We start from the raw sequence: 26358 nt of genomic DNA on the forward strand, positions 1-26358 counted from the left end.
GTTTTGAATTCCTTGGGCACGGGTACGGAAGCATGCTATGGGCTCTCACGCACACACGCTTTGAACCACAAAGGGCAGAGGGGTCCCTGTTTTTTTTAGTTTTAAAGTTACCCGATTCTTGCGCTGTTGTATGGTGAGCGTTTGCCGACCACGTCAAAGACAACCAACGGAACGACGGTGCAAATAGCTTGTTGTCAAAACTAGGCGTACGATTGGATGGACGTGTATTTGGGAGTCTTCGAAATGTGTTAGAATAAATGTCTCACTGTTGTCGGACTACCAATTTTCGAGAAAACTTCAAAATTGTATGGCTGTTAACTTCATTCATAGTACTATACACGTTGACAGTTTGTCAGCAGGTTGAATTTCTTCATAAACGGCATTGCAAACTAAGACATTTCTATTAACGGTGGATACCTTTTAACTCCCCAGCAGACTAAACAAGTGTAAATGTGTCTACTTATTCCGGAGATTACAACTCAAGTTGTTTGCAGTCTGTCTCCAGACTCATAACGGACCATCCGAACACCTTGGCATATCGAATGTTAACGGTTGTGGTTTTGTTTTTGCAGAGACGACAGTTCTGCCGCCCTCAACGCCAGCGTCAACACAGCCACCGGCAATTTGCACCTTGGAATGTGTAAACGGAGAGTGTGTTCTGGTGGGCAGAGAGTCAACGTGCGTTTGCGATGACGGCTACGAAGAAGCGCTAGGAGACACCGTTTGTCTCGGTATGTTTCAGTACCATCCTAGTTATCCTCTGTTACTTCTCTCTTCCAGTTCTCCAATAGAAGTGAAAGGGAAGTGGTCGTCGGAACTGCGCATGTGCAACAATTTCTTCTTTACAATGTATTCCATGCACTATATATAGATACATCATGTCAAAATGGCTGCAACATTAAAATTTTACGTTGTACATTAAGACCAAGATGCTTTAACTTTCACAAATCGCCCACGTAGCTTGGATACAGTGTTTATATCGGTCGTAGGGGTCCCTAGCGACCTTGGAGCGCCGTTCCGACGACCACCGCCCTTTCAGAGAACGATTAATCGCTTATTGCTGTCTAACAAAATTTTTGAAATCATATGTGCAATTTCAGGGCTTGAAAGTTTATCACACAGGAATACATTGTGAATAATTTCAAAAATAATGTCTCCCAACTACTTCATATTTCATGGGTTAACCGATTAAATGCCGTTTTCTTAGCGCAGGTGGTTGTCGGCAATATAAAATGCCCATATTGATTAAACACTCATTTTGTTTGTGGAGAACTCACATGGAAATTGGTGCGGCAAATGCTGACAGACGATAGCTGGCGATTCTGTGTTTGCCACACGCCTTTGATGAATAGGATGAAACAGACAAAACAAAAGAATGGAAAATCTAGATTTGTTCAAAATGAGACAGCGCAAGAAAAGAATAAACGAAAGTGTCAACGGACAATGTTTCGCGTACAGCGCTCGAAACCTAGGGAGTGGAGAGAGAGAGAGAGAGAGAGAGAGAGAGAGAGAGAGAGAGAGAGAGAGAGAGAGAGAGAGAGAGAGAGAGAGAGAGAGAGAGAGAGAGAGAGAGAGAGAGAGAGAGAGAGAGAGAGAGAGAAAACATAGCTAGGGGGGATGTGAAAATAAGCGCATTTATTAGCAGCATACAGTCATATGGAATTGGGAATTTTTCGACTCATCTGACCTTTGACCACTGTCGTTAAATCGTTTGAAAATACATCGTGCCGTTTTTTCCTATTCTTTGTTTTTGTCCTTTCGTTCGGTAGATATTAACGAATGTCTGAACCCTGATGCCTGTGACCATCTTTGCTTCAACCTGCCCGGTACTTATTATTGTGCCTGTGATGCTGGATACGCCTTGAATGCCACAGATGAAAGGACATGCATAGGTAAGCATTTTTTGTGCCTAGTTTCTCATGATAATACTCCAAAAAAGCCGCACGGTTTTGGTTTTTCATGTCATCATTTTTTGAAACAGCTGCCGTAGTCTATTGTATATGAACCACTGTGACAGAGAACGCCTCGTCATGAGGTATCCATTGAAGGTTGTAACTCAAGGGAGAGCGGTGTTTGCCGAAGAGAAAGCCACTTCATTTTTTGTAAATGTTTTTGGACATCGTGATCACATACACAAATTACCTGACATTTCCTCAGCTTACACTATTAACATTTAATTTTGTCGCTCTCGCGGTGTGACCAGGCTATAAAGAAAACTCATTACCTGAAAAGTCGGGACCAACATTTGAAAACTTACACGATATATTCATCCGGCCTTGTCACGATTGAACTGTGTTCGGTCACACTGCGTTCTAAATGTTTTCACTATCGGGTGTCAGAATACACATAATGGTTCGTTTGTCATCATGGATTTGCTACAAAAATGATTCGGTAGCGGGGTTTATTATTGTGTCGTTCCTCTTTCAATTTCACGAGATTTGACAACCGATATGAAAATAACAAAGACCAGACTAGTCACATGCAGCATTACCTCTGACGGGCGGCGAGTTGCGAGCGTTATGTTGACTATACAGAACTGTAGAGTGCCAATGTGAGATCATACAGACAGATATAATGTATTTCCTGTCATGCGTAGAGCACTTTGAGTTATCATATTTAAATTTTTAGAGCGTGGAAAAAGGGTTGACGCCGCTAGTCTAGATCGACGCATGTGTTGATTAGAAACGAAAGCTTCTCTTGTTTTGCCCTTGACAATCCTGATGCTGACGTTACGCAAGAGGGCGCTGTGCTGATAACTGATCCCGTTCCTTTCAAAATCCAGAGACCTTAAAATAGGAAAAGCATTGTATTTACTGTACAAAGACCTGCATAATTTGATCAAATGAAAAATATGTCGCTTTAATATCAACGTCGAAGATATACAGATTTTAATTCCAAGGACTATTTTTCCAGTGCAAGTCCCGCGCACTCATACGAACCGCATGTCGTGTTCAAGCTGAGACAAATATTGATGCGCATCACGGTGAGACTAGAATAAAATAGTCTGCGGCCTGGTCACTTTCTGCCAAAACATACAACAACGTCTGAAAGTTGACTATTGCGCATTCTTGTGGTTTTCTGTCGGATCAGCCTTGATTGTGGAAATTGTATCTAAACATTGCTATCTGAAATATTAAGTCAACTGGTCAAATTTTTCCATCGACCGTTCATAGCAGCTACTGTAATCTCCGCACCTACCAGCTGCCTACATTGAATAAAGTTCCGGTCTCGTAATATTGCACAGTTCGAATTCAACCAATGTTTTGTCTGTTAATTTGCCTAAGTTAACAATTTCGTTTTACAATAGTTGGGTGTGACCCGATACAGTGAAAGGACCAGGACAAAAGACCGCAACGTCCATAGAAAGAATGCCTGCAACATCCACAATGGCACTTTGTTGCCGCCTGTAGGAGTTCGGCTGTCGACAATTATCAAGAACAAAAGACAATTGAAAGTAATCCGTTTTGTGTGAACATAGCCGTTGAGCAATTCATCTATTCCCAACAATGGTCTAGTGCAGTCATCAACAATATCATTTGAAATGACAGAAAAAAAGGAGTGGGGTGAAAAGGTGCACGTCGTGACAGTAAAATTAACAGATAGAATTGTCGACTGAATACAAACTCCTAAATCGGTGCAGTGGGCTTAAAGGATGAATATACCTACTACACGTTGGATGAATATGTTTCCGGACGTTGCCATGGGCTGTCTGAACATGCAAATGTACGAGGCAAAATAGATGGGCCTTGAGTGTTAGGATTGCGCCATAAGTCAAACTATGAGATCATTTTTTTCCCTTCCATTTTTTTCGCAGAACTCAACGAGTGCGACAGTGATCCGTGTGTTTATGGGACGTGTACAGACCTCGTGAACAGTTTTCAGTGCACGTGCTTACCAGGTTACGGCGGGGTGACATGTGACATAGGTAAATTGAATGTTTGATTTCAAACTACTATTCAATATATTTCTACACTGTCTTGTCATGGAAATCGGGAAATGGTTTATCCTTGTGTGTTTTTCTCTCAATTTGTATTTCACCATCATTCAAGAAATCGATTTTCAATACTGTAAAATGAACAATCATTATGCCGTTAACTGCTAGAATATAGGCAAATGGGGGGGGGGGGGAGACGCCAATCTTATCGGCGAAATGTTTTTTTTCACCAGAAGTCCAGGAGATGAATTCCTATATCCATAAATCGCTATATCCTACCCTCTCTCAAGCTTCTTTACATATTTGTCTGTTTCATTTTCAATTCAAGACATAGACGAGTGCGCTTCCGACCCGTGCGAGTATGGTACCTGCAATGATTTCGTCAATGCCTACAACTGCACGTGTTTCGATGGCTACACAGGCACCAACTGTGACCAAGGTGAGTAAAAGTTGTATCCCATCATAATTCTCAGTCCATGAGTGTAGCTTTTGCGTCGTGCAATTTTCTTAAGTAGCCTTGTTTCCTCTGTATAGTGGTGTAGTTATAGGTATATGGGCCTTGCGCGAGTTTGAGGCAGTGGTGTTACAAGAGTTATCAAATCAGGATCGGAGGATGCCGAGTGAGATTTCGAATTCTCGAGACTCGGGCTTCGTGCAACGCCCTCAGCATGACACTGTGGCTTCTCCTTGAGGAGCGACTATGGAGTTTTGTCTGTTGGTAGACGAACAAAACAAGTTTACTTACTAAGACCCTAAAAACTTATTACTTGCGGATCTACTGAGATTGATTCGTGACCGATTAGATAATTCATCGATTTATTAATTATGTGTTACAGATATTAATGAATGTAGTAGCGATCCGTGTTTGTACGGCACGTGTGTCGATCTCGTCAATATGTTCAGATGTGATTGTACCGATGGATGGACGGGCACCCTCTGCGATGAAGGTAAGCGAATTTTGTTCTTTTAATTCTTAAACTCGCGATGAAGTCTACGGGGAATAATTTTTTTTTTTTTTTTTTTTTTTTTTTTTTATGTCTGTCAGGTCGTTATTTTTATCCTCTGAGCTGTAAGGTGATTATCCTTTTTAGGACAATAAAGTATAATAATAATAATAATTGGTCGTGAATTGAATGAGGGGAGTGGGAAGGGACAGTATGGTTGTAGCACCGGAGTGCTAACAGTAAAATATGCCCCTGAACGATTTGGCTGTACACTGTATTCTTCGTATTTGCCCGTTTTTTTTTTTCCAAAGGTGCACATGGATATAGCTTTACATAAGTCGTGCGCCACACGAACTTATATTTACTTCTCGCCTAAAATCGCTCCCTTCTTGCAGATGTCGACGAGTGTGCGAGCTCAACTCTGAACAACTGTGAACAGAATTGTATCAACGTGAACTCGACGGTCGATGAAAATGGCTACATTTGTGACTGTAATGACGGCTACGAGTTGAACGGGGACGGCTTAACGTGTACAGGTAAGGTAGCCTCTTACCGCCTTCACTCTTCTCAAAATTCAGCTTCTCAAACATGTTTCACAAAAATCGCTTTTAATTAATGCAAACTTATTGTTACTCACAACTTCAGAGATCGATGAATGCGACAGTGACCCATGCTCAAACGGCGGCGCGTGCGAAGATTTGGTCAACGGCTTCCAGTGCGTGTGCGCTGACGGCTGGGAAGGGACCACCTGCGACGATGGTAAGTAGCCAAGATCAGGATTTGCCCACGAGGCAAAACCACGAAATTCAGGTTCAATATGTGGTATTTCAAATAAAAAATATATTTTCTGTATTCGTTTTTTTCTCTCCCTTTGATTATAACCTCTTGTCACACACCGCTGTTGATCGATAATGAGCTACCGTGTCGCGATACACTAATGACCCGAACGATTCCTTTCTTGAAAATATCACGGAGATCATAGAAATGATATCATAGTATGAAGTTCGTGCTATCACCCCGTGGATTTGCCAAGTCTGTACTTGGTATCTGACTTCAGGGTCCGATCGCGCTCGACGGAACCGATCGGAGCTGCGAAGGACGTCCAATGTAGCTATGCGAATAATGATAGTCGTCAACTTGAATGGAGGGTATCAGATATGGCTTATACAACGCACGCGATAAACCGACGACTTGTCCCACAAAATGAAGACAAGAAAGAAATAAAAAGAGAGCAACTGTCAACAAGGGAAATAATTAACGAACAATAAGAAACCGTATACAGATATACCTTTCGACCCATCAGTTTTGAGGTTCAGCTTTTTCACTATAGATTTTACATTCGATCTGTCTTCCAGCTTTACGTCATAATGAAGTACAGAAAACTAACATAAGAATTCGTTTTATTAACATCAGATATCGATGAATGCGACAGATCAACGTCAGATTGCGATGCCAATGCCGACTGTACAAATACCATCGGTAGTTACAATTGTACATGCCAGGACGAGTACAGGGGAGATGGCTTTGTTTGCAGGGGTATGTATGCCGTTATGTATATCTGTCTGTCTGTCTGTCTGTATGTATGTCTGTCTGTCTGTCTGTCTGTATGCATTGAATATGTGCGCGCGCGAACGCATATATGTAAAGTGTTTACATATGTATGTTTGTGTACATATGTGTGCGTATATATGGATGAAAGGATAGATTTCTTTGAATATGCATGTGTTTTGAGTATTAATTATCTTCCAATTTTTTGTCCTTCAGAAATCATAATGTTTGGCTTTGGATCAGATTATGGTGACTTGAACTTGAGAGACACCAAAGAAGATAAGCGATCGTACGGCTTGTTTGACCTCGTTTCTCCAACTATCAAGCCACCGGCAGGTTTTCCGTTTTGGGACGAGTTCTACTACAGTCTATATGTGAGTCACCGACACGACTTTCCTTCCCTGAAAGTTTTTGTGACGGATAAATTGTCATGTCGTCAAGGGTGGGGGGAGGGGTAATGTCACGAGAAGTCTGTAATTACCTGACCGCTTATATAAAATTGTAGCATTTTCATGTGCTTTTCCTTGGTTAGTGAAGCAGTTGGCTTGTGCTAACTGTTCTGGAGATGTACTTTGATTTTAAAGTACACCATCTCATTGGTGGTGTTTACTCTGTTTACTACTAACAATGTTGTTTCGGGTGTCCATCTGCAGTTTACAGATAACGGCATCATAGTGTTCATACAGGAGAATGGCGAGAAGTATGCCCTGTCTCATCCGCCAGAGGGCGGTTTCACGACCAGTCAAAGCACGCCGATGATCGCCGTGTTCTGGGAGGACAACGATATGAGACAGCCGGAATATGGCCAAGTCTATTACAAGGTACAAGTTTGCAGTTAAATTTTTGTGTTCGTGAAACGAAACCCCGAGACGTCAAACATGCCCACTACCGGGAAGGAAAAGCGCAAACCATAAATGTAAATAAATAATGCAAGAAATGTAATTGGTTGTCGTATGCAACGGACGTTTTGTTTAAGGTTTGCAAGAATGCTGTCGTGTATTTTTTTCGAGACCACACACATACAAATATTGAGCCCGTGTAAATTTGACAGCAGCCTGGCGGACGGCGAATGTAGTGAGAAACGAGCGTTGTGGCGGAAATGGTTAATTGCCCCTCGTTAGTGAGGTGATCTCGACTTTATCGTGTTGTTACATGACAGCAAAAATGTTTCTGTCTGTCCGTTTGTGTATCTGTATGCAGTTTTAGGGAAATGGCATCTGAAAAGTGGAACAGCCAATTACAATACATTTATTCCGGCTATTTCGAGAATCATTCGACGATATTCTGAATATAAGAGGGAGGGAGAAACGAGATGGCAATACACAAGACGACTGATTTCCATCTCATTTACCATATTTTATCATAAAGGTCTACGATGCATCAAGCTCACTCTCCAGTGTCGACCAGGGTGTCGTCGACGAGATAAACGAAAGAATTCGAACGGCGTACCCCAACGTTACCTCGCCCGACGGGCAGTTCAGTAGCTTCTCTGCCACATGGATATTGAAGATAACTTGGTACCAAGTCCCTGCTTTCAACGTAGATTATACAAAAGATTCGGTAAGTTCGACCGGCAAGCAAACGCCCAAGGTGTTGGTCGAAGTTATTTTCAAAAGAAATAGCGCCCTCCCTTGACGGGAGAGGAGTGTACCACACGCACCACGCGAGGTGACCAAGAGCTGCCCAGTATCTCTATCGCTTCTCCCCGAAGATCGTCATAGTTTGCCATGCGAATACTCAAATATTGTTTTCAACTAGCTAAACAAAAGAATGGGTTTTCCTTCACCAAAACATTTTCGTAAACAGAAGCCAGAGCGCGCAGAAGCTGTTGACTGAGTCAAATCGGTTAAGTTCAGTTGAATTAATATAATGTCCTACGATGATAAAATCGCCAAATGGCTCGTGTCAATCATACATTTGTAGCAATTGTCCGTTAAGTTCTGAAATTCTGTTTTCCTTCTGTTTCTTTTGGTCAAATTTACATTTCCTGTGAGACGAAAAGGGTGATTTATAAGTCTCTTTTAACGAAAATTACTACATCGCATTAATTCTGACGATTGCGTAACACATTTCGCCATCAGCCAAATACTTTTCAAGGGGTACTGGCCACAGACGGGCGGTATGGGTTTGTGGTTATCAACTTCATGGAAGATGAAATGTTATGGAACTACGCCATCAGAGAAACCAACTACGCGATTATAGGTTACAACAGTGGCAAAGGAGATGCCGATCAAATTAAGAACGCCCAGGATCAATTCAGTACGTTGGGTCAGCTGTACCGACCGGACCAGTATGCTGGAAACACCGACGAACAGGGAAGATGGATTTTCCGCGTCGAAGATAACGACGCCAGCACCGTCAACGAGAAAGGAGAGTGTCTTTCATGGTACGTGAATCAACCGGACCCCAGCAGCTGGGACCAAAACTTGGGCAAGTGCCCATGTTCCATTGGCCAAGGACGGAATGACCCTGGCTTCGGGAAAGGGGGTCGTGTCAACGGCGAAGTGCAGACCGATGCTGCTAACAGTGCTGATGTCCAACAACAGACCGATTTCTCCTTGTTGACCAGTTTATCGGAGCTGCCAAGTAAGTAGCAATAGTTGTGATAAAATGCCGCGGAAATTGCCAATTATACAATTGTAAATGGGAAAAGTTTAATCGTCCAGTGAACTTCGAGCACCGCCGAATTGATGGAAAAGTGAAGCATCAAAGATACCTAAAATGGCGATCAGCTTCTTGAAAATGACTTAAAAGCTCAGTCCAATCGGGAAATTTCAGACTGCGGTGACCTTGTCTCATGAAAGAAACTTACAATGATCAAAACCAAACGTAGCAGCAGATTTGTGTTTAGGTTTGTCGAAGAAAGTCCAATACATATGGTCTGGTCACGCATAGACAAGCCTGGTCACTTTTCACGGACTTTCACAATATATGAGCTCAAAAGCGAAGATCACATGGTAAATTAAAGTCACCATGGTGACGTTTCGTTGCACTTGGAATACATTTGAGCTCGAAATTATTGAAACAAAAGAGAAAAGCTTAATTTTTGTTCCGTTGTCGGCTGCCCACTGTTTGTGACATGGGTCGCTGTCCATTGGCACCCTGCGTTCGTTCGTTCTGAGTCAACTTTTATGTGTACGAAACTTTAAGGTAGTAAGCGTCTAAAAAGCAAAAATCTTAAACTTTTGCTTAAACTTTCCCTGAAAAAATAAAGACTTTAAAACATCCCCTTTCAAAATCAAGATCAAAAATTGGGGTTCACTGCGCAAAGTTCTGAACTAAAGAAACAAATTACCCATTTTTACCGACATTTGAAATTAAAAATTGCCGCAATCCCCGCGTAAACTCTATGGGTAAAAACACAATTTTCTATTTTGATTTTACAAAATAAGCATACGAGAACTTTATTTAATCGACGAGCTTCAGAATGAGCCCCCACAGGTGGTAGACCAAAACTGTATTGTGAAAGTTTAAGAGTCTGAATATCTGTCCCCGTTCTGCCTTTAAGAACATATCTTACGTTGTTCATGCGATGATATTTTTGTCTCCTAGTCGATGGAACGTGTCTGGTGACATCGTTTCCGAACGATGATGGCGCTGGTCAACTTTGCTGTTACCGAGATGATGGTTCGCTCATCACGGGGTACGATTCTCTATGGAGCTCATCCTTTCAACAGAAGAATCAATGGGCAAATAGTGCCGACAGTTTCGACTCAAGCCTTTACATCGACTGGATAAGTAAGTAACCAGGAAGGTGTATTCTTTGACATAGTTCACCAGTAAGCATGCAGCGCTAGTTCACGCTGTGAAAATATACATCTCCATCGTGTGAGCAATTGGCAAAATTTCTAAGGAAATTTGCGCTTGACGACAACCTTTTGAACTTCAGGCATTTATCTGGCTATTACTGAACACTGTATAGATCTTGTTCTGACCTTATGTAACATATGACACAAGGCAAATATCAAAGAGAACTTTTTTTGGAACACAAGTAAAGTTTGTGAGCAGGGATCTACAATTGATGCAAGGTAAACATATAGTCATAGAATCTTGGTTCTCCATCCGTAGAGTCATCCATTACATTTCAGGAGATAATGACATCATATGATGTCACTCCTATCCTCGCAGAAACGTATCTTTCGGTCAAATAAGTACTTATCGAATAAGAGTGTGTTTCTATTATTGCGTTATTAAGACAGTTAAGTGCTCAATGCACGTTATGCAGCATATTACCCGAGGTATTTAAATGCTCTCAAATTGAAGATGGGACATTCTCATCGAAGTTGCATACTATAGTGCCTGTAATCAACGTTATTGAATAATGCACTGCCTTTTTCGGCGAATGTTGTAAATGTAAATTAAAAAAGATACCTAAAGCAAAAGTGACTGTTACCTTCCCTGGTAACATTTATATATGAATAGAAGAAACTAGGTAACACCTTCTCTGTTTTAGTGCAGCAAACGAGGTCATGCTGGTTGCAAAACTTAGCATCGACAGTAGGGGAGATTGGAGTCTATGAATAAAGATCACTTTTATGACTGGTTGTCGACTGACGCTTTCAGTGGACGGAAATTGCATCGTGCAACGCTTATTTTAAACTTAATTTACTTTCTCCAGCATAAATTCATTACCCCTGTAATTTTGTGAGAATGTCTTTGCGGTCTCATTCTGTGTTTGAGGATAAAATTGATTGATCGGAAAGCAATGAATTGCCGAAGATCAGCTCCACAAAACATTCCATCCCCATTCACGTTGAATATCATGGCCTTCCTACTTCACAAAGCCTTTTTTTCCGCTTGGATGTATTACACATTTTGCTTTACTGTTTGATTGCAGATGACGACATCTTGCCTCGCTATTACTGCTGTAATGCGTCCAGTGATCCGGCATTCTGCGAGTTGTACATTGAGAAGAGACCTGCAAGCAACTGTGTGGGATACTCTCCACCGAAAACAGGTTTCTTTTCCCAGTTTGTTTTAAACATTTAGCCCCGTTTTTATTTCACTGAAAACCAGCTGAGCGCTTAGCAGCAAACAAATTAATAGCCATATCTTTGCATTAAATTAGAATTTATAATGAAGGTTGCCGCAAAAGGACCATAGCAACATGGGAGCTCAACCTTCAAAGTATATCGATAAAACACCCGGTTACCTTTCGGTAATTCGCTGGTTGCCTTCTTCAGGGTTACAGCTCGTGGAAAAGGTAAAATAAAAGCAAACAGTGGAAAAGGTTAATGGGGTATTTCGACCTTTAAAGTGTGCCCGCTCAGATCCCAAATGTTTGATTCGGAGGTAACTAGAGTAATTTAACATATTCCGCAAATCTTCGAATTACTAGCTAAAACAAGATAGTAGGCTACACGCCTCGACAGCGGCAGACTTAAAATTTTGTTCAAACTTTCCTCAATCAAACTTTCAACTTAAACCGAATCAAGAATAATATTCAGGGCGTCACGTCGCAAACCTTAGTCCTGGGGGACAAATTGCCCAATATTTAACGGTAACCGATATTTGACATTCAAAATTACCGCCATCTCTGTGTTAACGCTGTAGGGAAAAAAATAAAGTTTCGATTTTCACAAAACTAAGCCAGTGGATACTCCGACACTTTTACAATGGGTAGATCAGGGAGGTATAATAAACATTTTAAAATCCGAATATCTGTCCCCGAGGTACATTGTACCTGTCCTTAGAAAACCAAAATTGGCGAAGACGTCGAGCCATAGTAAGACGGAGCTAGTTAATATTTGCTGTACGGGGTGATCACCTTCGCCTACAAATTTCAAAACCGGTGACGATAATCTCTTGTTTGGCAAATTGAGAGTACGTATGGCGAAGTTAAGGTAGTATGCGCCTCGAAAATGAAAGACTTAAACTTTAGCTCAAACTTTTCTCTAAAAATCTTTCAACTATTCCCTTTAAACATCAAGAATAAAAATCGGATGTCACCGTGCAAATTTGGTACCAGCAAAACAAATTACTTGAGTTTACCGATATTTGAAATTCAAAATGGCCACCATCCCTGTGTTAAATTTATGGAGAACAAAAAAGTTTGGATTTCCTGAAAACCATGACGATAAAAATCTTTCTTAAACCAAGAGCTTTAAAGTGAGCCCTCATAAATGGTAGATCTGAAAAGAATTGTGAAAATTATGGAGTCCGAATATCTGTCCCTGAAGCGTGTTCTACCTTAACAACAAAACAACTGCAAAACAAGTAATCGATTGAATTTATTTATCTAGGTTTCATGCTCGGGGATCCTCACATTACAACTTTGGACGGTACCACGTACACCTTCAACGGGTTGGGTGAATACATGCTCGTAACAGTCGACGACGGCTTTTTTGAGTTGCAGTCGAGGACAGCCAGGTTCAATACCACCGACGGCGAGCTGTCTATGGCGACAATCTTCAGCGCCTTTGCGATGAAACAATCTGATTCGTCCACGGTAGGTGCTGTCTCGCATTCTTTGTCGATGTAAGCAATACCCTAAATGGTCGTAAACTTTTGACTTTTGATGATACTATTTTCATTAACTTTGTTCCTGAGAACAAGTGCATTTTCTTCATCTCCCCCCCCCCCAAAAAAAAAATACGTTGCAACAAAATCTTAGCCTTGCAAACAGCATGATCTGTTATTGTTGATAAATGAATGCTAGTTCGGGCTGGAATTGTGTTGCCAACAACACTATCGGCATTGCACAGAGGCCGTTTGCAACATACCAAAGGTAACAGCAAACAGAGCTTCAAACCAGGCTGCGTCACAATCGCCCCAGCTGGCCGACATTACGGATATCAAATCTGCCATCCGCCTCCTATAGCGCGCATAGGATTTTATTTTGTTTTTTCTGTCTTTGAAACTATAAACGGAACTTTACATATACCACTTATCTTCCCTAAATTGTACAGGTTCAATTCACCTTGAGCGCTGATGGTACCGACTGCGAGCTTCTCGTGGATGGACAAACTGTTGACAAAAGCGTAATCAGCGAAGGTAAGGATTTTTCATGCAAATATTCAATATTTGATGCAGCAACTATGTTCGAACCTCGCGAAATCGATCAACAACTAAATTGTTGGTTTTTTTCCGAAAAAGTTCGCATTTCTTCGGGCATATAAGTTTCCGAAGATTGGTCGTCCAGCAGTGACACTCTTGAAATCTGAACTAGAGAGGGCGGGCACTGTAACCTCCACAAATGTAATAATCTCCACAAATGTAATATCAACCACAATTGTAATAAAATCAACCACAAATGTAATAAAACAGTCAACCATTAATGTAACAACCCGCAACCACAAATGTAATAAACGAATTAACCATAAATGTAATAAAACTCAACCATAAATGTAATAAACTTGAACTTGCATATGTGATCATTTGTTTATTTATGCCCTGAGTAAATAATAACTTTAATAAGACTAGTGTAATGTTATTGCATACTTTCCTGAAATTAGGTTTCCTTTCCGAAACACAGAATAGAATACTTTGAGAACACTATCAGAAAACGGCGAGGTACTGATCAAACCGTTAGATAATGGAACTGGAACTGCAGTTCTAGACACTGATAATTACATAATGAAAAAGAGTCAAAATAACTTGTCAGCCAGTGGTACCACACAAAGTTTATGACAGATGACTCAGAACAAATAACAGGGAAATATAAAACCTTATAACAGAAACTTCCGACACAAAACATGTTGACGAGAACATATATCTATATTTCAATCTAGTAAAAAAACAACACGAACACTACCTTGAACACAGTAGAACAAACTTACACATCCTGGCATCCCCAGTGAAGGAACAAACTTCAAGTGGGAAAACATAGGAATGCAGACAATCTATCGATTATTCCACACAATTTATCCAGTGAAGATGAATTTGAGGCGAATGATTAAGAAAGTACGGCAATTTTCGAAAAAAACGGCGTTAAAGGATCGTAGTGTTATACAGTCTTCCCCACTCTGGAGTAGACTGCCCTGACTGCCCTGTGTCTAGCCATGGCCGATCAGTTCTGTACACAAAACAGGGAAACGTTAATTACACTTTCAAATATACAAAACACACTAAACGCAAACAATTAAGAAATGAATAATGTGTGGAGTTGCTTTCCTTATTACATAGATCAATATTTAAGGGCTAATTACTCAATTGCAACGATAAAATAGTATTATTACATTTATGGTTGACAAGTATTACATGTATAGGTGATTTTTTATTACATTTATGGTTACCATTTATTACAATTGTGGTTGGTGTGTTTATTACATTTGTGGTTGATTTTTGTTACATTTATGGGTGATATTACATTTGTGGGTGCATTTTATTACAATTATGGTTGATGTTACATTTATGGAGATTATTACATTTATGGAGGCTACAGGCACTTTCTAAACCAAGAGAGCACACAGCGTGTCTCTGTATGGAGGTGCACTCTTTGTTGACTCCATGCAAGAACGAACAGAATCATGCAATCAGTGCAATACGGTAATACCAAATACGTGAACGGTTGAAACTTCGGATTCCGAGGATCAATCCATCCTTTTTCCCAGGCGCCTAATATTTTTGCAATCTGCCGCATACCTTTAGAATGAAATATCGACTGTTTACGTCAAAATAACATGTTATTTTGACAATGTCTACATGTTACAAAAACGACAACACTGGTTCAAATAATGAAATTCAAATAATCGTTTCAATCATGTTCGAAAGTAATTTTCGTATGAGCAATCTTGACTTTAGTCTTGCAAAAATGCTTCCAGGAATTGCCAGTTTTTTTATGAGGTTACTATATTTTAATAAGTTTACCCTTTAGTTTGTGTATCTTTGGATGTTTATTATTTCCACAGATCTTGTCACCTCCAGCAACTGGCAAAACGTGGCGTTCTACTCGCAACTTGAAGAGGCGACCAACGTCACACGGACGGTCGCAGTATTTTCGTCAGGCATCGGCGTTTCTGTAGCCATTGGCGAAGCCATGCTGGACGCCGTCTTCGGTGCCCCGGACTCGTACAAAAACAAGACGAAGGGCCTTCTGGGTGTGTGGAACGACGAGACTGATGACGACTTTGAGTTGCCCAGTGGTGCTTTACAGCAGTCAACTGTTTCTGGACAGCCCCTTACTGATGCAGACTATTTTGATTTTGGACAAGCATGTAAGCGTTGACCCAACAGTTTCCTAAACGTTTTCTTTTCCAACAAAATATAATTTAATCGCGAAAGCTTATGGATATCAGTAAAAATAGATTGATCTAGTTACACGAAGCCAATTTCCGGGGGTTTGGTTAGCAAATATCGACTTAATCTTAAAGTATGTTAAAATGGATACATCATGGACGTTGTTATCCAATCACACTTCGTTTTACATGTTATAGTAAAATAAAACGACAGTGGACGTAGTTCATTGGGTTGACATATCGTTACATAAGCCTACCTGAAATTTCTTACTCGCGGGTATTACATTTCTCAATTTTTTGGTTTTCGAACTCGACAGGGCATTGATAGCATAGAGTCTTTCTACTGCTGATTAATCGGTGCTTGTTTGTGAAAATAAGCATATCGGAATACAAAGACAGGAAGAAAGAAATCGTGGAAAAATGTGAAGCGCCCTCAAACAAGTTGCAATTTCAAAACGAGAGACAAATCAGACATTAACCTGCCGTCTCCTGTTTCGTCTCGAATCAAAATACGTCATATGTTTTGAAACTAGGTATTCAACATTGCTGTAATTTATCTGATTTAACATTAAGGCCTAAATATTCTACATAAAACTTTTTTCTAGGTTTTAAACAAAAATAATGGGGCAACGCTTTTTTTATTTTTCGGGATTTTTCTTTGCAATGACAAGATCCAACTGCCGACACGAAAACAATTTTCACACACATCGTTCAATTTTACAGTCGGCAAGATGAGGACGACAAGTTAACTGTCGGGAACTGTAAAGTGTGTACTCCTCCCGACATTGGCATCAAGCTTAGAGCTCTGTTTTATTTTATTTTACTGGTAAATGTTTTTAAGAGAATGTGATAAAGGCTGAGTTGGCTAGTCTCGAGAATGAGTAATTGTTCTGGCCAAACCAACCTCTTTTCCTTATTGCTTTTCAGGGCAGATCGCCGAAGGAGATTCTCTGTTCACGTACGCGGCACCTGCAAGCTGGGACACTTACAACAACAATACCTTCGTTCCTCTTTTCCTCGACCAAGTAATCGCTAACAGCGACAGTGCCTTCGTGACGCAGGCGCGATCGACGTGCGGGAACGACGACCAGTGCCTGTTTGATACCCTGGCCACAGGAAACGAGGTCATAGGCCAGGCGACGAAGTCCACGACAGAACAGTTCCAATTTGATGCGGTCAATCTAGGTATGTTTGCAGTCGCGTAAACTTTGTCCGACTCTGTGGATAAAGCCATCCGTAGACTGTCTGCATCTTTTTAGTGTCACACCGATTTGTATCTGCATTGTTGATGTGTATACAACATACCTGGTGCGTCTCAATGTTAAAGGTCGCTGTACTGTGTTCAGTCTTCAAGCTTCGCAAAAGTCGTTGTGTTCATCCATCGAAGCCAAACATTTCTTCATTAAATATACTATTACACACAGAAAAGTTTTGAGAATGGCTTATGTTAATAATATTAAACCCCGTCTCCGTTGTCTTTGGCCTCATGATGCGGTCTCGTATAAACGCAAGCCACGTCAATCCTCATCTTTCCATGTGCCATTTGCTTCATACGTATACATGATTCATTGTAATTTACACCGCCTGTTGTTCAAAGAACATGATTCATTGTAATTTGACCGCCACCACAAACCGTTTACAGGCAGATTCAAGTGGTTCCTTTAATACAAATCATCGTCTTTTGTATTGCTTTTAGCAAACTTCCCGCCGTCTATTATTGCTGACTTCACGATCAACGCTACAGTTGGCGAGGAAACTGTGATCGATGTATCGGCCACCGACCCCGACGGAGACGCCATCGTGTTCAGCCTAGACACGTCATCTCAGTTCAACGGTTCAATTACTGCCAGTAAGTTTTTTCACCTTTAGTATTGTACCGAAACTGAGCGGGCCCACCAAAAAGCAGTCTCGCGACGTTGTCTGTGATTGGTTAATTTTCTGTGTAATTCTTGGCTATGGGCCCACCTGTAATTTTATACAAACACTGTAGCCAATTTTAGTTTTTCCCAACCGAGCGCAGTTGGCCGCTTTCTTTGAACAAATGGCTCAAAACTGTCTGGGTGCGGGAAAATTGGTAGACTTAAGCAACCGACAATCACGGTCTACGTATCCAAATGGACGTAAACGGCTTGTTGACGTCGGATGTATCAAATACGGTACGGCCAGACTGGGAAATTTTGAAGAAATCTTTGTCACGTGTGGGAGAAGTAGTTGAGTGATAGATGTCGTGACAATGCCGGGTGCCGTCTCCGTGACTAAGCCTCTCGTCACCACAAGAACAACTGCCAGCCCCGCAAGTAATACCGATCAAGTTTTAATGACGAAGAGATTATGAAAAAAAGTCAAAAAGCATGAACTGACGCGTTCTCCCTCCCTTCTTATTTAGATGGCACATTCACTTGGATCCCAACGTCTCTCACGCCCGTCACTGTCGGCTACGCGGCATCAGATGGCCTAGCAACGTCTGTGCTCGTACCGGTCGTCAGGCTCTGTGCGTGTCAAAATGGCGGCGTCTGCAACTTCGATGAGCAGGTGGATGGTAGCGACAGCGTAGACGACAAGTTCAACGTAAGTAATCAAAATTAGGTGTAATTAATAGAGTTTAATAAAATAAGGTTAAAATTAATTTGATTAAATGAATCACGGTAGATCGTGCTACGACGCGATTGTGATTATTTGCATAGTTGATTGCAGCACAGAGATGTACAATAAAAAGAAGAGTTCTATTATTAAGTTGACACTTGATTAGTGTTAACTGAAAAAGAGGCGCTTTCCTTGAAAAATGAAAATTTGACACATGGCGCGGAATTGCTGCAATTAAATTATCCGACCGACCGACGTCGACCGACGTACCGACCACCCAACCAACCAACCACATCAATGGGAGATTGATGGATCGATACCAACATGGAAACTGACAGGCAGCAACACGGACACTATGTCAGAAACACTCCATGCGTACACACGTGTCACCATTACTGCATTACATATGATGAACCTATTTAAAGGTACAAGTTGTCATAGGCAAGCAGGCATACATACATAGATACATAGATACATAGATACATAGATACATAGATACATACATACATACATTACATACATACATACGCTCAAGACACTGATAGCGATACAAAGTAGGGACATATTCAAAGAGGGGTGATGTGCATGATCTCTGACTCGGTGGAAAGTTTAAACCCTGTGTATGTCTTTTCACTGTAGGTGGTTCCTTGCACATGTTCCCCAGCCTACACCGGGGACTTTTGTGAGGAAGATTATAATGGGTGCCTTGATGAACCCTGTTACCCAGGTGTACTCTGCTATGACAGAGTAGCACCGCAAATTGGCGCTGACTGTCTGGCATGTCCTTCTGGCTTAGTCGGCAATGGATACAAATGTTTTGGTAAGTCTTACATCGAAAAGAGAGAGAGAGAGAGAGAGAGAGAGAGAGAGAGAGAGAGAGAGAGAGAGAGAGAGAGCGCATGTGTAACTTATTCCAGAAAGGTCGGCCGGGTAACCATACATAAAAATGTGAAACCACGGTCTCTCTATCACGGTGATGGAGGGACCGTGGTGAAACCATTTACTCACCGAATTCAACATTCTCCTGAAATGGCGTTTACCCGATGTGCGAAAGCTGACATTTTTTGCGTATTTGCTTTTTTTTTCCGGACAAGACTTCGACGAATGCACCGAAGGGAGGGACTTCTTCAATGGGACCTTTTGCGATCAAATCTGCACAAATACCTTCGCTTCGTATGTTTGTTCATGCAATAGTGGCTACGAGCTGCACCCTGACCAGAAGCAGTGCACAGGTAAGTTCATGGACCGAGCTGTTGGTGATCGCCAACCTGCAACATACACCAAAGTGCATTACCCGCTGGGAAACACAGCAATTTGCTCTGAGGCTGGGAGGGAAAAATAAGTGCCCTTTTCCAATGGCATTGATTATTTTCCATGGAAAATGCTTCGGGAACGTCTTTATGTTTTTTAAGTCTTTAAGAATCTACATATCAAAATAGGGCAAACGCCAACACAGTTCGATCACTTTTACAGGAATTTGTACTCTGCGAGAAAACTGCTCTCGAGCTCAGTCTGCATGTTTTGAAAGAGATAGGGTTCGATTAATTGAAAGGATACTGTTTGTTCCCTGAAGATTATATTATACGCTGTTAAATACAGAAAGAACACTGGATGACTTGTGTTTCTCTGTTTTACCCGAACTCAGATATCGATGAGTGCGCCATAAACACTCATGACTGCGATACGTGGGCCACGTGTGATAACACACCCGGAGGGTACACCTGCACGTGTCTACAGGGCTTCGATGACGTCAACGGCGACGGCACGCAGTGTGACAGTAAGTATATTCGGGTATGAGAGGGTGTATAAGAGTTGTGATCCCGAGATAAACCAGAAACAATCACAGTGTGCTGGACTCTTCGCCAGTACGTCACATTTGACACTTCTCGGCTGTTACTTGCAGATATCGACGAGTGCGTAGTGGAAGCTCCGTGCGACGACAACGCAGATTGTGACGACACCGTGGGTTCCTACGTTTGCACGTGCGTTATTGGCTTCGAGGGAAATGGACTCGTCTGTACCAGTAAGTATTAGCATCTAATCTTGTAAAATTGGTGGTCATGCGTCGATGAAATATTCTCACAATTTTAATTTTGTCATACTGTCTACAAGAGGCAGACAAGAATTGCCTAACTTAAGCATTTCACATCCACGGGCCATTTATACCCGACAATACACCATCGGACAGTTGTCCATACTTTAAAGGCATACTGTCACCTGTTCCAATTTTGCCACAGATACCATGGGAAGAGAAAATCCAACCAATCACAGATTTTTAGCGGGTGGCTGCTTTTTAAAAACAGCGCCCTCACACGGGCATTTTGAATACCAAAGGAACGCCCCTTTGACCATATATGGGCATATTTAGATTACCGGTGACTGTACACCTTTAAGCCGGTCGAGACTGTCACCAGTGAAAATAGCATTTTGAAATTCTTAAAAAAAACGCTTTCAGATGAAGTGCTGACGGAACTGTAACCCATCGAAAATTGATATTTCCTCCAACATAGATATCGACGAGTGCGCCACTTTGCAAGACGATTGTGACATCCGTGCGACTTGTACCGACACTATCGGGTCGTACACTTGCCAATGTGATGCTGGATGGCAGGGTGATGGCAGGAACTGCACCAACGTTGACGAGTGCCAGGACGCAAACCTCAACAGGTGCAGCCCTAAAGCCACATGCACGGATGTGCAAGGCAGTTACAGTTGTGCCTGCAACAACGGTTACGTCGGGAATGGCATTACATGTAATGGTAAGTCGGATTTGTTTTTCAAATCAAAGACTGTAATCATGTTCCGAGAGAAATTCCCGTGCCACTGTATATCACATCAATAGAATAACATTGACCTTCAGGATTGATTGTCGGTTTCGAAGCTTCGTTTGTTTCGTCAGATCACCGACAACGGCAAATTTTCTAACCAATGTCGCAGGCATATTCATATAATTTATAAAGTATACTTTCAATGGTCTACGGACAGGCTCAACACAAAAGAGACATTTCCGATGTGCAGCATTGAATAAGCTCTTTCTCTGATTGGTCCATTGTCACTATTCACAGCGACTTAGGGAGTCTGTTTGTATTGTTTTAATTATATTGGTAAGATTCAGCTACCCAATTGGATAACAGCTTATTCAATGCTGCACATTAGCCCCACTTCCAGTGTGACCATTATTACATAAGCAGAGAGAAATTTTATAAACGTGCATGCTTGCGAACGATAAGTCATTATTTACCGAATGATGCCGTTGAAGTGACATCTGTAGAGAGAAGAAAACTTTGACAGACACTAAAACTAATCGATGTCTTAATGACGACCGAGTCAGGTATGGCAACATTGCTTCTTAACCCTTTGAGCGCAAACATCAATTTTTTCTCCCCTTTACAAAATATATCCTCGTCAGTTTTTCTCAGATCTTTGCCAAAGTCTTGATACCAAACTGTAGCCAATAAAATATGATGTTCATTTGGTCCAAAATTATAAAAAAATTTCAGCAAAATTCATAAAAATTGGCAAAATGAGGCAGTAAAATTTTGGAGGGAAAAATTACAGACCTCAAAGGGTTAATAGATCAGTCTGTTATACATGGCCTAGCCTACCTAAATACTAACTAAGTTCAATTTTTAGAAAAATATTATTTTCAAGCAAACAACAACCACTGATTAATATCCCCGTATTATTTGATAAATTGAAGGAAGTTGTTTTTTTCTACTTCGAGTACTTAAGTTCTGTTCTGTTTGTCTGATTCTTTTCACGTGATACTCAGACATCGATGAATGCCAAACCAACCAAGACAACTGTGCAGACGACATCGCGACATGCACCAACACCCAAGGCTCTTTTACCTGCGATTGCAATACAGGGTACAGCGGAGACGGCGTCACATGTGAAGGTAATTCCCCGAAACGAACAACGACAATGAAAGTATCCATTAAAAAGCCTCTTCCGTGTATTTATGTTAGTATCTAGCGTAAGAATACTTAGTGATCTCGACGGTGGGTCACTTGTCTTGACAGAGTGAGGAAATTACAATTCACAGTTCATAACACTGGAAGGTGGCGCTGACTGACCCAACAGCAATTCAGATCAATATCACATAGGATGACCCGTCAATACGAGCTGTTATAAACGACAAATAGTTCTATCCCTTGACACCTTTAAAGTTTAAGTAGATCATGAATTGTCCCCGGTAAAAGCAGTGAAGCTTTACTTCTCAGTGTAACACTGAGCAAGCCCGAACTGACGTGGTAGATAGAGAGCTACGGCCTGACGTGCACGCAACACGTTCACATTGAGAGACGCCACGCAGGGCTTTTGAAGCAGGCAGCTAAAATGCCATGGTAGGGCTACAGCCTGATTTAACCATCTCCCTCTCCATTGAAACGCTCCTTTCAGACGTAAATGAATGCATTGGTACAACCACTGTCTGCTCTACGTACGCAAACTGCACAAACATCGCCGGATCCTACTTTTGTGAGTGCTTTGAAGGTTTCATCGGTAACGGCATCGTCTGCGCTGGTAAGAAAATAAGTAACTTTCTTTCTACAAAATCAGTGAATCTAAATCACTAGCAAAATAATGCAGGAATGGCTGGTTATAAGGACTGACTGAAATCACGTGACAAAAATAGAAATAAAAGGGACATATTTTCGTATTGTAAACACATAAAATATTTTATGCATATGTATGTTTGCATCTATCAATACTATTTATCCATCAATCTATCCATTCATCTATCTATCTATCTATCTATCTATCTATCCTATCTATCTATAATTTATGCAAACAAAGAATATCTGACAAGTTTTATCTGCTGTATGGTCCTTTGCAAATATGTTGCAAACGTATTGCAGTAGTTTTGAAAGAGAATTCTCTTCTTATATATATATATATATATATATATATATATATATATATATATATATATATATATATATATATATATATATATATATATATATATATTATATATATATATATATATATATATATATATATATATATAATGCACATATTTGCATACATTATACATAAAACTGATAGCAAGTGAGTGAACATAAAGCATGTCATGTCATGTGACATATATCTGTGGATGTAAGCTTAAAGTTTATGTGAATTTCAATATCCATTGCAGATAACGATGAATGTGAATCGCCGACTCTGAACGACTGTGACCCGGACAACGGGCTTTGCTTGAACTCACTGGGTGCTTATCAGTGCCGCTGTCAGAATGGATACCAAGGCGACGGCACAAACTGTACAGGTATGGCCAAAAAAATAAATCTGGCAAACATGGTTGCTGATATCATAATCGGCTCGGCAATGTATGGCACCGTCGGCTAGCGAACCAGCATAAGCTTATGTCTTGGACAATACTTTGTATAGTGTCATGTGTTGATGTTACGGTCCAACATCTGAAAAAAGTTTCTATGCGTTCATTGCAGACGTAAATGAGTGTCTAGACAACTTCGGAGGGTGTGAGCATCAACTCTGTGAAAATACTGTAGGCGGGTTTGAATGCTCTTGTGATCCGGGCTACTTGCTTAACCAAGATGGATTGACTTGCAGTGGTAAGTGAGCACCTTTTGATCTGGAAACTCAACCAAGACATGGCTACCTTCATAGTTGGGTACGCCGAAGCTACGCATGGCATCCTCTCGGGAGGTTATCACATATGTTTAAGCAAACAGTCAACTAAACATGCTGGCCCCGGTATTGCGAAACAGTACAATGTACTTCACCGTCTCAATCACAGAGATTTTTGTCGCCAAGATGGGGGGAGACTCGTCAGGGCGGTGGCGGGACACCCACACGCTACCCCTTGATATAAGCTCTGGCGACAGGAGACACCAAACTTCAGTGGAGACTCAGTAACGACGGATTCGTCTCCGTTGCCACACTTCACAAAATAACACCACCTCGATTTCTGTCCGACGTATCTACCTTCGTCACTGATGGCTATTAGCTACTTACATGTACCGTATTCATCTTTCTTTTTCTTTCATGTTTAACAACTTTCAACACATTTACAGGGGCTTTATGCCGACCAGCTTTTCTCACAGGCTGTCTGTAACGGTAAAAAGTTAATCCTGGTACAGTCGCTACCTTGTACCTGCATCATAAGTAATTTACAAATCGCCAAGTTCTGTAGTGCTCATGGGATAGGAAAGCCGGGCACTCATTACAAATGGGTACATATGAATGCTACGCAGATAAAATGTTGTGAAAGATTTCTCTCCGCAGACGGAAGAACTCACTTTGATTTTTTTTATCACGACACTTATATCATATGTTAACATCGACCAATCGAATATTCTTTAAACAAAAAGAGAGGACTGTATGCTGTTGCAATCATGTACATTCAGAACTCACTTCATCACAAACTTCCCAAAAAGTGAACAAATCGTACCTGTCAGCTATTCTAATAACTTTTTGTAGTTCAAATTCGCCATAGCAGGTTAGGCCTACATGTATATCAAATAAAATGTCCAACTCTTCTTTAAGGTAGTATGCGCCTCGAAAGTCAAAAACTTATACTTTTGCTCCAACTTTCCTGAATGAAACTTTTAACCATCCTCTTACCAAATCAACAATAAAAATCGAGGGTCATCGTGCAAAGCTTTGAACTAGTGAAACAAATTACCCAACATTTTAGCCGCCATCCTATGTTAACTCTATGAGGGAAAAATAAAATTTGCATTTTCGAAAAACTAACCCGGTGAAACTTTTTCTTTCTCCAAGAGCTTTAAAATGAACCCTCACAAGTGGTTGATCAGAAAAGACTTGTAGAAATTTGAAAGTCCGACTATCTGTCCCCGAGGCGCGTTCTACCTTAACTCTGTGATTTTCATATTCTATTGAATATACCCACCTTTTATTAGAACAAATGACTCAATGAATTAGTGAAATTTACAGTATCTCTATTTATCTATTTATAGTCATCAACCAATGTAACCTGGGTACTGATGACTGCCCTCAAGGTTGTGCCAATGGCACAGCGACTCAATACAGCTGCTACTGTTACGAAGGATTTGAAGATGATGGTCAAGGCGGGTGTCAGCGTAAGTTTGTTCTATTTTACCTTGTTTTCTGTAAGATCGACGGAAAGATTTTGATCAGGGAAAATGAAATGCAAAACTGAACTTCTAATGATATCTTGTTTTCATACAGAGCTACTTAGTGTGTTCAACAATTACGAATTGTTGTTCTCAGTCGTAATAATTTGATTTCTTATGATCGTTGCGGTCGCCGCCATCGGCTTTATCGATAAAATCAAGATAATAGTAGTGGTCGTCACCACATGACCACCACCACCACCACCATCACCACCATCACCACCATCACCATCACCATCATCATCATCATCATCATCATCATCATCATCATCATCATCATCATCATCATCATCATCATCATCATCATCACCACCATCATCATCACCATCATCACCATCATCATCATCATCATCATCATCATCATCATCATCATCACCACCACCACCACCACCACCACCATCACCACCATCATCATCATCATCATCATCATCATCATCATCATCATCATCATCATCATCAGAACCTGATGCAATCTTCAAGATTAAATTAAATATCCCTTGTTTCTCAACAGCAATCACGAATTGCTCCAAGGCCTGCACGAATGGGGTTTGCTACGTACTGAACAGCGTCGAACTCTGCCAATGCGACAGAGGATACAAGTTTGCCGATGGAAACGACACAGTCTGTGAAGGTGGGTGTGATGATCATACAGTAATCTCGAATCTTGATAACTGATATTCTACGAGCCATTGACACGAGATATATTACATGTAAGGTAGAATTCGCCTCGGAGACAGATATTTTAGCTCTAATTTTCTGACCTATCACTTGTTGGGGCTCATTTTAAAGCTCCCAGGTGTAAAGAAAAAATCACCGACTGACTTTTTCGAAAACCAAAAATTACGTTTTTCCCCATAGAGTTAACACATGGATGGAAGCCATTTTTATTTCAAATGTCGGTAAATGTGAGCCTGGGATAATGTCTTTCTCTACTACTAAAATTTGCAGGGTGACCCCGTTTTTTGTTCCGTACTTTGAAAGAGAATGGTTGAAAGTTTCGCCGTGAAATGTTTTAGCAAAAGTTTACGTCTTTCACTTTAGAGGCGCATACT

General features: G+C 41.0%; 1 protein-coding gene across 1 annotated transcript in view; it reads left to right on the forward strand.

Moving 5' to 3' along the window:
- Nucleotides 1–26358, forward strand: part of LOC139116933 (fibrillin-1-like) — a 58047-nt gene that overhangs the window by 10912 nt on the left and 20777 nt on the right. Inside the window, exons 3-33 of the mRNA XM_070679668.1 lie at nucleotides 573–731; nucleotides 1770–1892; nucleotides 3815–3925; nucleotides 4263–4373; nucleotides 4771–4881; nucleotides 5274–5414; nucleotides 5524–5637; nucleotides 6292–6414; nucleotides 6643–6800; nucleotides 7080–7247; nucleotides 7795–7986; nucleotides 8508–9012; nucleotides 9979–10164; nucleotides 11264–11383; nucleotides 12669–12874; nucleotides 13335–13419; nucleotides 15276–15581; nucleotides 16530–16787; nucleotides 17299–17451; nucleotides 17989–18170; nucleotides 18825–19005; nucleotides 19280–19417; nucleotides 19831–19962; nucleotides 20089–20208; nucleotides 20696–20944; nucleotides 21958–22083; nucleotides 22587–22709; nucleotides 23326–23454; nucleotides 23636–23761; nucleotides 25130–25252; nucleotides 25818–25937. Of these exons, the coding sequence (XP_070535769.1) occupies nucleotides 573–731; nucleotides 1770–1892; nucleotides 3815–3925; nucleotides 4263–4373; nucleotides 4771–4881; nucleotides 5274–5414; nucleotides 5524–5637; nucleotides 6292–6414; nucleotides 6643–6800; nucleotides 7080–7247; nucleotides 7795–7986; nucleotides 8508–9012; nucleotides 9979–10164; nucleotides 11264–11383; nucleotides 12669–12874; nucleotides 13335–13419; nucleotides 15276–15581; nucleotides 16530–16787; nucleotides 17299–17451; nucleotides 17989–18170; nucleotides 18825–19005; nucleotides 19280–19417; nucleotides 19831–19962; nucleotides 20089–20208; nucleotides 20696–20944; nucleotides 21958–22083; nucleotides 22587–22709; nucleotides 23326–23454; nucleotides 23636–23761; nucleotides 25130–25252; nucleotides 25818–25937 (5079 nt within the window). The remainder of the gene's footprint in view (nucleotides 1–572; nucleotides 732–1769; nucleotides 1893–3814; nucleotides 3926–4262; nucleotides 4374–4770; nucleotides 4882–5273; nucleotides 5415–5523; nucleotides 5638–6291; nucleotides 6415–6642; nucleotides 6801–7079; nucleotides 7248–7794; nucleotides 7987–8507; nucleotides 9013–9978; nucleotides 10165–11263; nucleotides 11384–12668; nucleotides 12875–13334; nucleotides 13420–15275; nucleotides 15582–16529; nucleotides 16788–17298; nucleotides 17452–17988; nucleotides 18171–18824; nucleotides 19006–19279; nucleotides 19418–19830; nucleotides 19963–20088; nucleotides 20209–20695; nucleotides 20945–21957; nucleotides 22084–22586; nucleotides 22710–23325; nucleotides 23455–23635; nucleotides 23762–25129; nucleotides 25253–25817; nucleotides 25938–26358) is intronic.

The sequence above is a fragment of the Ptychodera flava genome, chromosome 18, assembly GCF_041260155.1.
Source record: "Ptychodera flava strain L36383 chromosome 18, AS_Pfla_20210202, whole genome shotgun sequence".
Taxonomy (NCBI): Eukaryota; Metazoa; Hemichordata; class Enteropneusta; family Ptychoderidae; genus Ptychodera; species Ptychodera flava.